Source organism: Panulirus ornatus, chromosome 35 (assembly GCF_036320965.1).
Source record: "Panulirus ornatus isolate Po-2019 chromosome 35, ASM3632096v1, whole genome shotgun sequence".
Classification (NCBI taxonomy): Eukaryota; Metazoa; Arthropoda; class Malacostraca; order Decapoda; family Palinuridae; genus Panulirus; species Panulirus ornatus.
This window is the reverse complement of record NC_092258.1, coordinates 19,232,084-19,249,839: the sequence shown is the minus strand read 5'-3', so window position 1 is coordinate 19,249,839 and position 17,756 is coordinate 19,232,084. Positions and strand designations below refer to the sequence as shown.

Below are 17,756 nucleotides of genomic sequence, written 5' to 3'. Positions count from 1 at the left end.
TGAAGTGTTTTAGATATCTGGGAGTGGATCTGTCAGCGGATGGAACCATGGAAGCGGAAGTGGATCATAGGGTGGGGGAGGGGGCGAAAATTTTGGGAGCCTTGAAAAATGTGTGGAAGTCGAGAACATTATCTCGGAAAGCAAAGGTGGGTATGTTTGAAGGAATAGTGGTTCCAACAATGTTGTATGGTTGCGAGGCGTGGGCTATGGATAGAGATGTGCGCAGGAGGATGGATGTGCTGGAAATGAGATGTTTGAGGACAATGTGTGGTGTGAGGTGGTTTGATCGAGTAAGTAACGTAAGGGTAAGAGAGATGTGTGGAAATAAAAAGAGCGTGGTTGAGAGAGCAGAAGAGGGTGTTTTGAAGTGGTTTGGGCACATGGAGAGAATGAGTGAGGAAAGATTGACCAAGAGGATATATGTGTCGGAGGTGGAGGGAACGAGGAGAAGAGGGAGACCAAATTGGAGGTGGAAAGATGGAGTGAAAAAGATTTTGTGTGATCGGGGCCTGAACATGCAGGAGGGTGAAAGGAGGGCAAGGAATAGAGTGAATTGGAGCCATGTGGTATACAGGGGTTGACGTGCTGTCAGTGGATTGAATCAAGGCATGTGAAGCGTCTGGGGTAAACCATGGAAAGCTGTGTAGGTATGTATATTTGCGTGTGTGGACGTGTGTATGTACATGTGTATGGGGGGGGGGTTGGGCCATTTCTTTCGTCTGTTTCCTTGCGCTACCTCGCAAACGCGGGAGACAGCGACAAAGTATAAAAAAAAAAAAAAAAAAAAAAATATATATATATATATATATTGGGAATACCTGGTTTAAAAAGTGAGATATGCATAAGTATACGTATGTAAGTAGGAGACATGGCCAGAGAGCATTATTGGATTACGTGTTAATTGACAGGCGCGCGAAAGAGAGACTTTTGGATGTTAATGTGCTGAGAGGTGCAACTGGAGGGATGTCTGATCATTATCTTGTGGAGGCTAAGGTGAAGATTTGTATGGGTTTTCAGAAAAGAAGAGTGAATGTTGGGGTGAAGAGGGTGGTGAGAGTAAGTGAGCTTGGGAAGGAGACTTGTGTGATGAAGTACCAGGAGAGACTGAGTACAGAATGGAAAAAGGTGAGAACAATGGAAGTAAGGGGGTGGGGGAGGAATGGGATGTATTTAGGGAATCAGTGATGGATTGCGCAAAAGATGCTTGTGGCATGAGAAGAGTGGGAGGTGGGTTGATTAGAAAGGGTAGTGAGTGGTCGGATGAAGAAGTAAGATTATTAGTGAAAGAGAAGAGAGAGGCATTTGGACGATTTTCGCAGGGAAAAAATGCAATTGAGTGGGAGATGTATAAAAGAAAGAGACAGGAGGTCAAGAGAAAGGTGCAAGAGGTGAAAAAGAGGGCAAATGAGAGTTGGGGTGAGAGAGTATCACTAAATTTTAGGGAGAATAAAAAGATGTTCTGGAAGGAGGTAAATCAAGTGCGTAAGACAAGGGAGCAAATGGGAACTTCAGTGAAGGGTGCAAATGGGTAGGTGATAACAAGTAGTGGTGATGTGAGAAGCAGATGGAGTGAGTGTTTTGAAGGTTTGTTGAATGTGTTTGATGATAGAGTGGCAGATATAGGGTGTTTTGGTCGAGGTGGTGTGCAAAGTGAGAGTGTTAGGGAAAATGATTTGGTAACAAGAGAAGAGGTAGTAAAAGCTTTGCGGAAGATGAAAGCCGGCAAGGCAGCAGGTTTGGATGGTATTGCAGTGGAATTTATTAAAAAAGGGGATGACTGTATTGTTGACTGGTTGGTAAGGTTATTTAATGTATGTATGACTCATGGTGAGGTGCCTGAGGATTGGCGGAATGCGTTCATAGTGCCATTGTACAAAGGCAAAGGGGATAAGAGTGAGTGCTCAAATTACTGAGGTATAAGTCTGTTGAGTATTCCTGGTAAATTATATGGGAGGGTATTGATTGAGAGGGTGAAGGCATGTACAGAGCATCAGATTGGGGAAGAGCAGTGTGGTTTCAGAAGTGGTAGAGGATGTGTGGATCAGGTGTTTGCTTTGAAGAATGTATGTGAGAAATACTTAGAAAAGCAAATGGATTTGTATGTAGCATCTATGGATCTGGAGAAGGCATATGATAGAGTTGATAGAGATGCTCTGTGGAAGGTATTAAGAATATATGGTGTGGGAGGCAAGTTGTTAGAAGCAGTGAAAAGTTTTTATCGAGGATGTAAGGCATGTGTACGTGTAGGAAGAGAGGAAAGTGATTGGTTCTCAGTGAATGTAGGTTTTCAGCAGGGGTGTGTGATGTCTCCATGGTTGTTTAATTTGTTTATGGATGGGGTTATTAGGGAGGTGAATGCAAGAGTTTTGGAAAGAGGGGCAAGTATGAAGTCTGTTGTGGATGAGAGAGCTTGGTAAGTGAGTCAGTTGTTGTTCGTTGATGATACAGCGCTGATGGCCGATTCATGTGAGAAACTGCAGAAGCTGGTGACTGAGTTTGGTAAAGTGTGTGAAAGAAGAGAGTTAAGAGTAAATGTGAATAAGAGCAAGGTTATTAGGTACAGCAGGGTTGAGGGTCAAGTCAATTGGGAGGTAAGTTTGAATGGAGAAAAACTGGAGGAAGTAAAGTGTTTTAGATATCTGGGAGTGGATGTGGCAGCGGATGGATCCATGGAAGCGGAAGTGAATCATAGGGTGGGGGAGTTGGCGAAAATCCTGGGAGCCTTGAAGAATGTGTGGAAGTCGAGAACATTATCTCGAAAGCAAAAATGGGTATGTTTGAAGGAATAGTGGTTCCAACAATGTTGTATGGTTGCGAGGCGTGGGCTATGGATAGAGCTGTGCGCAGGAGGGTGGATGTGCTGGAAATCAGATGTTTGAGGACAATGTGTGGTGTGAGGCTGTTTGATTGAGTAAGTAATGTAAGGGTAAGAGAGATGTGTGGAAATAAAAAGAGCGTGGTTGAGAGAGCAGAAGAGGGTGTTTTGAAATGGTCTTGGCACATGGAGAGAATGATTGAGGAAAGATTGACCAAGAGGATATATGTGTCGGAGGTGGAGGGAACGAGGAGAAGTGGGAGACCAAATTGGAGGTGGAAAGATGGAGTGAAAAAGATTTTCAGTGATCGGGGCATGAACATGCAGGAGGGTGAAAGGCGGGCAAGGAATAGAGTGAATTGGATCAATGTGGTATACCGGGGTCGATGTGCTGTCAATGGATTGAATCAGGGCATTTGAAGCGTCTGGGGTAAACCATGGAAAGTTCTGTGGGTCCTGGATGTGGAAAGGGAGCTGTAGTTTCGGGCATTATTGCATGACAGCTAGGTAGGCTTGTAAGGACAGAGATAAGTGGAGACACTTTAGCTGTAGACATTCCCTTGATGGAAGTTCCTGGAGGATGTCAGAGATATAGATGGATAGAATATCCATGATGGCACACTCTGAGCTGATTAGCCATCTCATTGTCAATATGTCCTGTCTGTCTTGAGCTGAATGTTCATTGTAATAGCATTCTGTATATTTTCTTGAGGTTATTCTCTTGCTTTTATTGTGAAAGGTCCCGTTCCCCTCCCCCCTTTATTTCTTACATATAAGAATAAATTTTTTTTCCCTCTCTATGCTGTAATAACTTGTTTTTTTTATCTTTTAGTCTGTTCTGTTCTTTTTGTCAGCATTTTTAATTTTTTTGTTCATGCTCCATCATCTCAAATCAGGACTTTAGAATATTTTCTCCATCTTTTACATTCTTAGTACTTTGTCACAAGCAGTATCATACTCAAAGTATGCCCAACTTTCCACATGCATATAACTCTTGCCAAAAGAGCTTATTTTCCCCTAGGTTTTAATTCAATCTTGAGGTAATGTTTTCACAACAGGACAATATTGATATCTATACTCAAAGATGAAGAGTCTTTGAGGGGAAGTGATTTCATGTGAAGAATGTAAGTATGTTAGGAAGCTCTGATGATTTTTCTTTTCCATAAAATGAATCCATGAGTAGTCAGGTTCAGCCAATGTCTAGTTATTTTCCCTACACAAGTTTAAGTATTGTAGTATTATATACATTTGAGGAGTGTCAACATTCAGTGTTTTTCATATATGCTATCATAATGTTTTTAGATACTTTATCTGGATGATGTTACAAAAAAGTATTCATTTACAGCCAGGCAAGGATGCTGAGCAAAGTGTTCCTTCTCAGTTTATTGTATGCTATTGCATTTGCTGAAGATTTTTATGAGCTGCTTGAAGTGAAAAAGAATGCTGACTTGAAGGAAATTCGAAGGGCTTTTAAAGTGAAAGCCCTTAAACATCATCCTGACAAAAATACGGTAAGGGATTTTTGTCATAATAATGATTTGCTTGTCCAACTCTTCTATGAAGAGTCATGAAATATAATAGTTGTATATATGTATCAGGATAGTTGTATATATGTATCAGGATAGGTGTAATTTCTTTTCTTCATCTGTGCGACTGCTTGCTGGTCCGAAATTTATTTGTATATTCTTTTCAGAAGTGGTAGAGGATGTGTGGATCAGGTGTTTGCTTTGAAGAATGTATGTGAGAAATACTTAGAAAAGCAAATGTATTTGTATGTAGCATTTATGGATCTGGAGAAGGCATATGATAGTGTTGATAGAGATGCTCTGTGGAAGGTATTAAGAATGTATGGTGTGGGAGGAAAGTTGTTAGAAGCAGTGAAAAGTTTTTATCGAGGATGTAAGGCATGTGTACGTGTAGGAAGATAGGAAAGTGATTGGTTCTCAGTGAATGTAGGTTTGCGGCAGGGGTGTGTGATGTCTCCATGGTTGTTTAATTTGTTTATGGATGGGGTTGTTAGGGAGGTGAATGCAAGAGTTTTGGAAAGAGGGGCAAGTATGCAGTCTGTTGTGGATGAGAGAGCTTGGGAAGTGAGTCAGTTGTTGTTCGCTGATGATACAGCGCTGGTGGCTGATTCATGTGAGAAACTGCAGAAGCTGGTGACTGAGTTTGGTAAAGTGTGTGAAAGAAGAGAGTTGAGAGTAAATGTGAATAAGAGTAAGGTTATTAGGTACAGTAGGGTTAAGGGTCAAGTAAATTGGGAGGTAAGTTTGAATGGAGAAAAAGTGGAGGAAGTGAAGTGTTTTAGATATCTGGGAGTGGATTTGGCTGCAGATGGAACTAGGAAGCGGAAGTGGATCATAGGGTGGGGGAGGGGGTGAAAATTCTGGGAGCCTTGAAGAATGTGTGGAAGTTGAGAACATCATCTTGGAAAGCAAAAATGGGTATGTTTGAAGGAATAGTGGTTCCAACAATGTTGTATGGTTGCGAGGCGTGGGCTATGGACAGAGTTGTGCGCAGGAGGGTGGATGTGCTGGAAATGAGATGTTTGAGGACAATATGTGGTGTGAGGTTGTTTGATCGAGTAAGTGATAATAGGGTAAGAGTGATGTGTGTTAATAAAAAGAGTGTGGTTGAGAGAGCAGAAGAGGGTGTTTTGAAATGGTTTGGTCACATGGAGAGATTGAGTGAGGAAAGATTGACCAAGAGGATATATTTGTCAGAGGTGGAGGGAACAAGAAGTGGGAGACCAAATTGGAGGTGGAAAGATGGAGTGAAAAAGAATTTGAGTGGTCAGGGCCTGAACATGCAGGAGGGTGAAAGGCTTGCAAGGAATAGAGTGAATTGGAATGATGTTGTATACCTGGGTCGAGGTTGACGTGCTGTCAATGGATTGAAGTAGGGCATGTGAAACGTCTGGGGTAAACCATGGAAAGTTCTGTGGGGCCTGGATTTGGAAAGGGAGCTGTGGTTTCGGTGCATTATTACATGACAGCTAGAGACTGAGTGTGAACGAATGGGGCCTTTGTTGTCTTTTCCTAGGGCTACCTCACACACATGAGGGGGAGGGTGTTGTTATTCCATGTGTGGTGGGGTGGCGATGGGAATGAATAAAGGCAGACAGTATGAATTATACATGGGTATACATTATATACATGGGTATATAATGTCTGTGTGTGTATATATATGTATACATTGAGATGTATAGGTATGTATATGTGCTGTGTGTGGACGTGTATGTATAGACATGTGTATGTGGATGGGTTGGGCCATTCTTTCGTCTGTTTCCTTGCTCTACCTCGCTAACGTGGGAGACAGCGACAAAGCAAAATAAATAAATAAAAAAATAAATATTCTTTTGAGTAAGAGCTGATGCATAAATGAAATTGGAATAATCCTTTGATAGGGAGAAATGTACTTTGAGATTAGAGATATACTGTTTCCTCTCTGTGATCTGTTCCATGAGCTACAAGATTTTCCTTGGGAATATCGGGGTTAGGATCATTTCTGCCTTAACAATATTGTTGAGGAAGTTACTTATTTGTTCTCCCGTTTTGGTCAATCCTTGGATCATTGAAGCCATTTACTTGACTAACAAGTCTGCTCTTAACTAGTTTGTGACCACCACCAGGTTAGTGTCACCAACCCACTGTTCCAAACCATTCAGAGCTCTCAGTACCTTAGGATCATGTTGCATACCAAGGGCCATTTCATACATAGATAATGTAAGTGATCATGGAATTATCCTTAACACAGGAAGGTGTAAAAAGACTTTTTGGTTTGTGGACATAGCTCGGCATTGATGGCCATGGTGACATGGGCAGTTCATGGGACAGACATGCACATAATCTCTTCCCATTAGTGGGCCTGTTATTAGTCAGTATCCTTTTCTTTTGTATCAATGATTATTTTACTGTGTTATGTACATAACAGATATTCATTCACTTGATAACACCGTAACAATTTTTGTTCCTGAGTAGTAAGTTATTTCATAATTGTTTATGTGTAAAAAGGAAAAGGCTATTATTGCCCACAAACATTGCTTTTGTGACCAGAACAGTGATAATCTGAAATCTACCTATTTCTAGGTGGACAATGGGCAAATTTGCACACCTTTATTCACATAGAAAAACAACATATGAATCAAAATTATGTGTTTGTACTAATGTTAAACAAAAGTAATCACAAAAGATTGAGAAGTGAATAGTGTTTTGAGACTTACAATTGCAGGAGGAGAGATGGCCAGAGAACGTTATTGGATTACGTGTTAATTGATAGGCACGCGAAAGAGAGACTCTTTGGATGTTCATGTGCTGAGAGGTGCAACTGGAGGGATGTCTGATCATTATCTTGTGAAGGTGAAGATATGTAGAGGTTTTCAGAAAAGAAGAGAGAATGTTGGGGTGAAGAGAGTGGTGAGAGTAAGTGAGCTTGGGAAGGAGACTTGCATGAGGAAGTACTAGGAGAGACTGAGTACAGAATGGAAAGAGGTGGGAAAAAAGGACATAAGGGGAGTAGGGGAGGAATGGGAAGCAGTGATGGCTTGCGCAAAAGATGCTTGTGGGATGAGAAGTGTAGGAGGTGGGCAGATTAGAAAGGGTAGTGAGTGGTTGGATGAAAAAGTAAGATTATTAGTGAAAGATAAGAGAGAGGCATTTGGATGATTTTTGCAGGGAAATAATGCAAATGAGTGAGAGATGTATGAAAGAAAGAGGCAGGAGGTCAAGAGAAAGGTGCACGAGGTGAAAAAAAGGGCAAATGAAAGTTGGGGTGAGAGAGTATCATTAAATTTTAGGAAGAATAAAAAAATGCTTTGGAAGGAGGTAAATAAAGTGTGTAAGAAAAGGGAACAAATGGGAACTTCAGTGAAGGGGGCTAATGGGGAGGTCATAACAAGTAGTGGTGATGTGAGAAGGAGATTGATTGGTATTTTGAAGGTTAGTTGAATGTGTTTGATGATAGAGTGGCAGATATAGGGTGTTTTGGTTGAGATGGTGTGCAAAGTAAGAGGGTTAGGGAGAATGATTTGATAAACAGAGAAGAGGTAGTAAAAGCTTTGCGGAAGATAAAAGCCGGCAAGGCAGTGGGTTTGGATGGTATTGCAGTGGAATTTATTAGAAATGGGATGACTGTATTGTTGATTGGTTAGTAAGGTTATCTGATGTATGTATGGCTCATGGTGACGTGCCTGAGGATTGGTGGAATCCTTGCATTGTGCCATTATACAAAGGCAAAGGGGATAAAGTTGAGTGCTCAAATTACAGAGGTATAAATTTGTTGAGTGTTCCTGAGAAATTATATGGGAAGGTATTGATTAAGAGGGTGAAGGCATGTACAGAGCATCAGATTGGGGAAGAGCAGTATGGTTTCAGAAGTGGGAGAGGATGTGTGGATCAGGTGTCTGCTTTGAAGAATGTTTGTGAGATATACTTAGAAAAGCAAATGGATTTGTTTGTAACATTTATGGATCTGGAGAAGGCATATAGAGTTGCTCTGTGGAAGGTTTTAAAGATATATGGTGTGGTAGGGAAGTTGTTAGAAGCGGTGAAAAGTTTTTATTGGTGTGTGATATCTCGATGGTTGTTTAATTTGTTTATGGATGGGGTTGTTAGGGAGGTGAATGCAAGAGTTTTGGAAAGAGGAGCAAGTATGTAGTCTGTTGTGGATGAGAGAGCTTGTGAAGTGAGTCAGTTGTTGTTTGCTGATGATACATTGCTGGTGGCTGATTCATGTGAGAAACTGCAGAAGCTGGTGACTGAGTTTGGAAAGTGTGTGAAAGAAGAAAGCTGAGAGTAAGTGTGAATAAGAGCAAGGTTATTAGGTACAGTAGGGTTGAGGGACAAGTCAATTGGGAGGTAAGTTTGAATGGAGAAAAAGTGGAGGAAGTGAAGTGTTTTAGATATCTGGGAGTGGATTTGGCTGCGGATGGAACCATGGAAGCGGAAGTGAATCATAGGGTGGGGGAGGGGATGAAAGTTCTGGAAGCGTTGAAAAATGTTTGGAAGTTGAGAACGTTATCTCGGAAAGCAAAAATGGGTATGTTTGAAGGAATAGTGGTTCCAACAATATTATATGGTTGTGAGGCATGGGCAGTAGATAGAGTTGTGTGGAGGAGGGTGGATGTGCTGAAAATGAGATGTTTGAGGACAGTAGGCGGTGTGAGGTGGTTTGATCGAGTAAGTAATGAAAGGGTAAGAGAGATGTGTGGTAATAAAAAGAGTGTGGTTGAGAGAGCAGAAGAGGGTGTTTTGAAATGGTTTGGTCACATGGAGAGAATGAGTGAGGAAAGATTGACAAAGAGGATATATGTGTCATAGGTGGAGGGAATGAGAAGTGAGAGACCAAATTGGAGGTGGAAAGATGGAGTGAAAAAGATTTTGAGTGATCGGGGCCTGAACATTCAGGAGGGTGAAAGGCGTGCAAGGAATAGAGTGAATTGGAACAATGTGGTATATTGGGGTCGACGTGCTGTCAATGGATTGAACTAGGGCATTTGAAGTGTCTGGGGTAAACCATGGAAAGTTCTGTGGTGCCTGGATGTGGAAAGGGAGCTGTGGTTTCGGTGCATTATTACATGACAGACAATAAGTTTGAACGAATGTGGCCTTTGTTGTCTTCTCCTAGCGTTACCTCACACACATGAGGGGGAGGGGGTTGTTATTCCATGTGTGGCGGGGTGGCGATGGGAATGAATGAAGGAAGACAGTATGAATTATGTACATGTGTATATATGAATGTCTGTGTGTGTATATATATGTATACGTTGAGATGTATAGGCATATATATTTGTGTGTGTGGACATGTATGTATATACATGTGTATGTGGGTGGGTTTGGCCATTCTCTCGTCTGTTTCCTTGCGCTACCTTGCTAACACGGGAGATGGCAACAAAGTATAATAAAATAAATATAGTGTATATATGAAGTGCCTGAGGATTGGCGGGACATATAGTGCCATTGTACAAAGGCAAAGGGGTTAAAGGTGAGTGCTCAAATTTCAGAGGTATAAGTTTGTTGAGTATTCCTGGGAAATTATATGGGAGGGTATGGATTTAGAGGGTAAAGGCATGTACAGAGCATCAGATTGGGGAGGAGCAGTGTAGTTTCAGAAGTGGTAGAGGATGTGTGGATCAGGTGTTTGCTTTGAAGAATGTATGTGAGAAATATTTAGTAAACAAATGGATTTGTATGTAGCATTTATGGATCTGGAGATGGCATATGATAGAATTGATAAAGATGCTCTGTGGAAGTTTTTAAGAATATATGGTGTGGGAGGTAAGTTGCTAGAAGTAGTGAAGAGCTTTTATTGAGGGTGTAAGGCATGTGTATGAGTAGGAAGAGAGGAATGTGATTGGTTCTCAGTGAATGTAGGTTTGCTGCAGGGGTGTGTGATGTCTCCACGGTTGTTTAATTTGTTTATGGATGGGGTTGTTAGGGAGGTGAATGCAAGAGTTGTGGAGAGAGGGGCAAATATGCAGTCTGTTGAGGGTGAGAGGGCTTGGGGAGTGAGTCACTTGTTGTTCGCTGATGATACAGTGCTGGTGGCTGATTCGTGTTAGGAACTGCAGAAGTGTGACTGAGTTTGGTGAAGTGTGTGAAAGAAGAAACATGAGAGTAGATGTGAATAAGAGCAAGGTTATTAGGTTCAGTAGTGTTGAGACAAGTCATTTGGGAGGTAAGTTTGAATGGAGAAAGAGTGGAGGAAGTGAACTGTTATAGATATATGGGTGGATTTGGCAGCAGATGGAACCATGAAAGTGGAAGGGAATCACAGGTGGAGGAGGGGGCAAAGGTTCTGCGAGCATTTTAGAATGTCTGGAAGGCAAAAACGTTATCTTGGAAAGCAAAAATGGATATGTTTGAGGGAATAGCGGTTCCAACAATGCTATATAGTTGTGAGGCATGGGCGATAGATAGGGTTGTGCGAAGGAGGGTGAATATGTTGGAAATGAGATGTTTGAGGACAATATGTAGTGTGTTTTGATCGAGTAAGTAATGAAAGGGTTAGAGAGATGTGTGGTAATGAAAAAAGTGTGGTTGAGAGAGCAGAAGAGAGTGTATTGAAATGGTTTGGTCACATGGAGAGAATGAGTGAGGAAAGATATACAAAGAGGATATATGTGTCAGAGGTGGAGGAAACAAGAAGTGGGTGACCAAACTTGAGGTGGAAGGATTGAGTGAAAAAGATTATGAGTGATCGGGGCCTAAACATACAGGAGGATGAAAGGCGTGCAAGGAATAGAGTGAATTGCAACACTGTGGTATACTGGGGTCGACATGCTGTTAGTGGATGGAACCAGGGCATGTGAAGTGTCGGGTAGACCATGGAAAGTTTTGTGGTGCCTGGATGTGGAAAGGGTGCTGTGGTTTGGGTGCATTACACATGACAGCTAGAGTCTGAGGGTGGACAAATGTGGCCTTTGTTGTCCTTTCATAACGCTGCCTTGCTCGCATGCGTGGGGGGGGTCATTTCATGTGTGGCAGGGTGGCGGCAGGAATGGATGAAGGCAGCATGTATGAATATGTGCTTGTGTATATATGTCTGTCTATGTATATGTATGTATACATTGAAATTTTTTTTTTTTTTTTTTTTTTTTTTTTTGCCGCCGTCTCCCGCGTTTGTGAGGTAGCGCAAGGAAACAGACGAAAGAAATGGCCCAACCCACCCCCATACACATGCCTTGATTCAACCCACTGACAGCACGTCAACCCCGGTATACCACATCGCTCCAATTCACTCTATTCTTTGCCCTCCTTTCACCCTCCTGCATGTACAGGCCCCGATCGCACAAAATCTTTTTCACTCCATCTTTCCACCTCCAATTTGGTCTCCCTCTTCTCCTCGTTCCCTCCACCTCCGACACATATATCCTCTTGGTCAATCTTTCCTCACTCATTCTCTCCATGTGACCAAACCATTTCAAAACACCCTCTTCTGCTCTCTCAACCACGCTCTTTTTATTTCCACACATCTCTCTTACCCTTACGTTACTTACTCGATCAAACCACCTCACACCACACATTGTCCTCAAACATCTCATTTCCAGCACATCCATCCTCCTGCGCACAACTCTATCCATAGTCCACGCCTCGCAACCATACAACATTGTTGGAACCACTATTCCTTCAAACATACCCATTTTTGCTTTCCGAGATAATGTTCTCGACTTCCAGACATTCATCAAGGCTCCCAGAATTTTCGCCCCCTCCCCCACCCTATGATCCACTTCCGCTTCCATGGTTCCATCCGCTGCCAGATCCACTCCCAGATATCTAAAACACTTCACTTCCTCCAGTTTTTCTCCATTCAAACTCACCTCCCAATTGAATTGACCCTCAACCCTACTGTACCTAATAACCTTGCTCTTATTCACATTTACTCTTAACTTTCTTCTTTCACACACTTTACCAAACTCAGTCACCAGCTTCTGCAGTTTCTCACATGAATCAGCCACCAGCGCTGTATCATCAGCGAACAACAACTGACTCACTTCCCAAGCTCTCTCATCCCCAACAGACTTCATACTCGCCCCTCTTTCCAAAACTCTTGCATTCACCTCCCTAACAACCCCATCCATAAACAAATTAAACAACCATGGAGACATCACACACCCCTGCCGCAAACCTACATTCACTGAGAACCAATCACTTTCCTCTCTTCCTACACGTACACGTGCCTTACATCCTCGATAAAAACTTTTCACTGCTTCTAACAACTTGCCTCCCACACCATATATTCTTAATACCTTCCACAGAGCATCTCTATCAACTCTATCATACATTGAAATGTATAGGTATGTATATGTGCGTGTGTGGGCGTTTATGTATATACATGTGTATGTAGGTGGGTTGGGCCATTCTTTTGTCTGTTTCTTGCGCTACCTCGCTCATGTGGGAGACAGCAACGAAGTATAATAAATAGAATGAATAAATATATGTATAAAGAGGTTTTCAGAAAAGAAGTGAGAATGTTGGGGTGCAGATAGTGGCGAGAGTAAGTGAGCTTAGAAAAGAGACTTGTGTGAGGAAGTACCAGTAGAAATTGAGTACAGAATAGAAAAAGGTGAGAGCAAGTGACGTAAGGGGAGTGGGGGAGGGAGGAATGGTGTGTATTCAGGGAAGTAGTGATGGCTTGTGCAAAAGATGCCATGGCATGAGTATGGTGGGAGGTGGGCAGATTAGGAGGGGTAGTGACTGGTGAGATGAAGTAAGATTGATAGTGAAAGAGAATAGAGAGGCATTTGGACAATTTTTGCAGGGAAATAGTGCAAATGACTGGGAGATGTATAAAAGAAAGAGGCAGGAGGTCAAGAGAGAGGTGCAAGAGGTGAAAAGTGGGCAAATGAGAGTTAGGGTGAGAGTTATCATTAAATTTTAGGGAGAATGAAATGATGTTTTGGAAGGAGGTAAATAAAGTGCAGAAGACAAGAAGACAAATGGTAACATTGGTGAACGGGGCTAATGGGGAGGTAATAACAAGTAGTGGTGAAGGGAGAAGGAGATGGATTGAGTATTTTGAAGGTTTGGTGAATGTGTTTGATGATAGAGTTTTTGAAGGTTTGGTGAATGTGTTTGATGATAGAGTGGCAGATATAGGGTGTTTTGGTCGAGGTGGTGTGCGAAGTGAGAGGGTTAGGGAGAATGATTTGTTAAACAGAGAAGAGGTAGTGAAAGCTTTGCAGAAGATGAAAGCCGGCAATTGTGGTGACAGGTTTGGATGGTATTGCAGTGGAATTTGATAAATAAAAAAGGGGGTGACTGTGTTGTTGACTGGTTGGTAAGGATATTAAATGTATGTATGGCTCATGGTGAAGTGCCTGAGGATTGGCAAAATGCATGCATAGTGCCATTGTACAAAGGCAAAGGGGATAAAGGTGAGTGTTCAAATTCCAGAGGTATAAGTTTGTTGAGTATTCCTGGGAAATTATATGGGAGCTTATTGATTGAGAGGGTAAAGGCATATACAGAGCATCAGAATGGGGAAGAGCAGTGTGGTTTCAGAAGTGGTAGAGGATGTGTGGGTCAGATGTTTGCCTTGTAGAATGTATGTGAGAAATACTTAGAAAAACAGATGGATTTATATGTAGGATTTATGGATCTGGAAAAGGTATATGATAAGGTTGATAGAGATGCTCTGTGGAAGGAATTAAGAGTATATGGTATGGGAGGTAAGTTGTTAGAAGCATTGAAAAGTTTTCTATCAAGGAAGTAATGCATGCCTACAAGTAGGAAGAGAGGAAAGTGATTGGTTCCTAGTGAATGTTGGTTTGCAGCATGGGTGCTTGATATCTCTATGGTTGTTTAATTTGTTTATGGATGGGGTTGTTAGGGAGGTAAAATCAAATTATGGAGAGAGGGGCAAGTATGCAATATGTTGTGGATGAGAGGGCCTAGGAAGCGAGTCAGTTGTTGTTCGCTGGCAGTACAGTGCTGGTGGCTGATTCAGGTGACAAACTGCAGAAGTTGATGACTGAGTTTGGTAAACTGTGTGAAAGAAGAAAGCTGAGAATAATAGCTAGGTTCTTAGTTTTAGTAGGGTTGAGGGACAAGTTGATTAGGAGGTAGATATGAATGGCGAATAATTGGAGGAAGTGAAATGTTTTAGATATCTGGGAGTGGATTTAGCTGCGGATGGAACCATGGAAACAGAAGTGAGTCACAGGGTGGGGGAGGGGGCAAAGGCTCTGGGAATGTTGAAGAATATGTGGAAGGTGAGAACATTATCTCAGAGTTAAAATGGGTATGTTTGAAGGAACAGTGATTCCAACAATGTTATATGGTTGCGAGGCATGGGCTATTGATAGGGTTGTGCAGAGGAGGGTGGATGTGTTGGAAATTAAATGTTTGAGGACAATATGCAATGTGAGGTGGTTTGATTAAGTAATGAAAGGGTAAAAGAGATGTATGGTAATGAAAAGAGTGTGGTTGAGAGAGCAGAAGAGGGTTTATTGAAGAGAATGAGTCAGGAAAGATTGACAAAGAGGATATGTGTGTCAGAGGTTGAGGGAATGAGAAGTGGGAGACCAAAATGGAGGTGGAAAGATGGAGTACAAAAGATTATGAGCAATCAGGACCTGAACATACAGAAGGGTGAAAGGCTTGCAAGTAATAGAGTGAATTGGAACGATGTGGTATACCGGGTTCGATGTGCTGTCAGTGGATTGAATCAGGGCTAGGAAAAGACAAAAAAGGCCACATTCATTCACTCTCGGTCTCTACTAGCTGTCATGTGTAATGAACCAAAACCACAGTTCCCTTTCCACATCCAGGCCCCACAAAACTTTCCATGGATTACCCCAGATGCTTCACATGCCCTGGTTCAATCCATTGACAGCATGTCGACCCTGGTATACCACATCGTTCCAATTCACTCTATTCCTTGAACGCCTTTCACTCTCCTGTATGTTCAGGTCCGATAGCTCAAAATCTTTTGCACTCCATCCTTCCACCTCCAATTTGGTCTCCTGCTTTTCCACGTTCCCTCTACCTCTGACACATGTATCCTCTTTGTCAATTTGAAGTCACTCATTCTCTCCATATGAGCAAATCACTTCAAAACACCCTCTTATGTTCTCTCAACCACACTCTTTTTTTTACCACACATCTCTCTTACCCTTTCATTACTTACTCAATCAAACCACCTCACACCACATGTTGTCCTCAAACATCTCATTTCCAACACATCCTCCCTCCTCCACACCACCCTATATATAGCCCATGCCTCGCAACCATATATCATTCTTGGAACCACTATTCCTTCAAACATACCCATTTTTGCTCATGGGATAATGTTCTCGCCTTCCCACATTCTTCAACGCTCCTAGAACTTCCGCTCCCTCCCCCACCCTGTAACTCGCTTCCACTTCCATGATTCCATCCGCTGCTAAACCCACTCCCAGATATATAGAACGCTTCTTCCTCTTGTTTTTCTCCATCCAAAATTACCTCCCAATTAACTTGTCCCTCAACCCTACTAAACCTAATAGCCTTGCTCTTATTCACATTTCTGTGAGCGTTCGTCTTTCCACACTTTGCCAAACTCAGTCACCAACTTCTGCAGTTTGTTACCCGAATCATCCACCAGGGTTGCATCATCAGCAAACAACAACTGACTTGCTTTCCAGGCCCTCTCATCCACAACAGACTGCATACTTGCCCCTCTCACCAAAAATCTTGCCCTCCCTAACCACCCCATCCAGAAACAAATTAAATAAACATTGAGTCATCACACACCCCTGCTGCAAACCATCATTCACTGGGAACCAATCTCTTTCCTCTCTTCCTACTCCTACACATGCATTGCATCCTTGGTAAAACCTTTTCACTGCCTCTAGCAACTTACCGCCCACATCATATACTCTTTAAACCTTCCACAAAACATCTTTATCAACCTTACCATATGCCTTCTCCAGATCCATAAATATTATTCTTTTATTATACTTTGTCACTGTCTCCTACATTAGCGAGGTAGTGCAAGGAAACAGTCGAAAGAAAGGCCCAACCCACCCACATACACATGTATATACATACACATCCACACACGCACATATACATACCTATACGTCTCAACGTATACATATATATATATAGACACAGACATATGCATACATACACATGTACATAATTCATATTTGCTGCCTTTATTCATTCCCGTCGCCACCCTGCCGCACAGGAAATGAAAATCCCCTCAACCTGCATGTGTGCGAGGTAGCACTAAGAAAAGACAACAAATGCCACATTCATTCACACTCAGTCTCTAGCTGTCATGTATAATGCACCGAAACCACAGCTCCCTTTCCACATCCAGGCCCCACAAAACTTTCCATGGTTTACCCTAGACGCTTCACATGCTCTGGTTCAATCCAGTGACAGCACGTCGACCCCAGTATACCACATCATTCCAATTCACTCTATTCTTTGCACGTCTTTCACCCTCCTGCATGTTCAGGCCCCGATCACTCAAAATCTTTTTCACTCCATCTTCCCACCTCCAGTTTGGTCTCCCACTTCTTCTCGTTCCCTCCACCTATGACATATATATCCTCTTTGTCAATCTTTCCTCACTCATTCTCTCCATGTGACCAAACCATTTCAAAACACCCTTTTCTGCTCTCTCAACCACACTCTTTTTATTACCACACATCTCTCTTACCCTTTCATTACTTACTCGATCAAACCACCTCACACCACATATTGTCCTCAAATATCTCATTTTCAGCACATCCACCCTCCTCTACACAACTCTATATATAGCCCACGCCTTGCAACCATATAACATTGTTGGAACCACTATTCCTTCAAACATACCCATTTTTGCTTTCCAAGATAATGTTCTCGACTTTCACACATTTTTCAACGCTCCCAGAACTTTCGCCCCCTTCCCCACCCTATGGTTCACCTTTGCTTCCATGGTTCCATCCGCTGCCAAATCCACTCCCAGATATCTAAAACACTTCACTTCCTCCAGTTTTTCTCCATTCAGACTTACCTCCCAGTTGCCTTGTCCCTCAACCCTACTGTACCTGATAACCTTGCTCTTATTCACATTTACTCTCAGCTTTCTTTCATACACTTTATCAAACTCAGTCACCAGTTTCTGCAGTTTCTCACCCGAATCAGCCACCAGTGCTGTATCATCAGTGAACAACAACTGACTCACTTCCCAAGCTCTCTCATCCACAGCAGACTGCATACTTGCCCCTCTTTCCAAAACTCTTGCGTTCTTCTCTCTAACAACCCCATCCATAAAGAAATTAAACAGCCATGGTGACATCTCGCACCCCTGCCGCAAACCAACATTCACTGAGAATCAATCACTTTCCTCTCTTCCTATATGTACACGTGCCTTGCATCCTTGATAAAAACTTTTCTCTGCTTCTAACAACTTGCCTCCCACACCATATATTCTTAATACCTTCCACAGAGCATCTCCATCAACTCTA

The 17,756-nt window shown here is 42.3% G+C and overlaps 1 protein-coding gene across 1 annotated transcript in view; it reads left to right on the top strand.

The window, feature by feature from the left end:
* LOC139760195 (dnaJ homolog subfamily C member 10-like) overlaps nt 1–17,756 on the top strand; it is a 590,762-nt gene that overhangs the window by 42,240 nt on the left and 530,766 nt on the right. The window contains exon 2 of the mRNA XM_071683129.1: nt 4,161–4,326. Within this exon, the coding sequence (XP_071539230.1) occupies nt 4,171–4,326 (156 nt within the window). The 5' untranslated portion in view covers nt 4,161–4,170. The remainder of the gene's footprint in view (nt 1–4,160; nt 4,327–17,756) is intronic.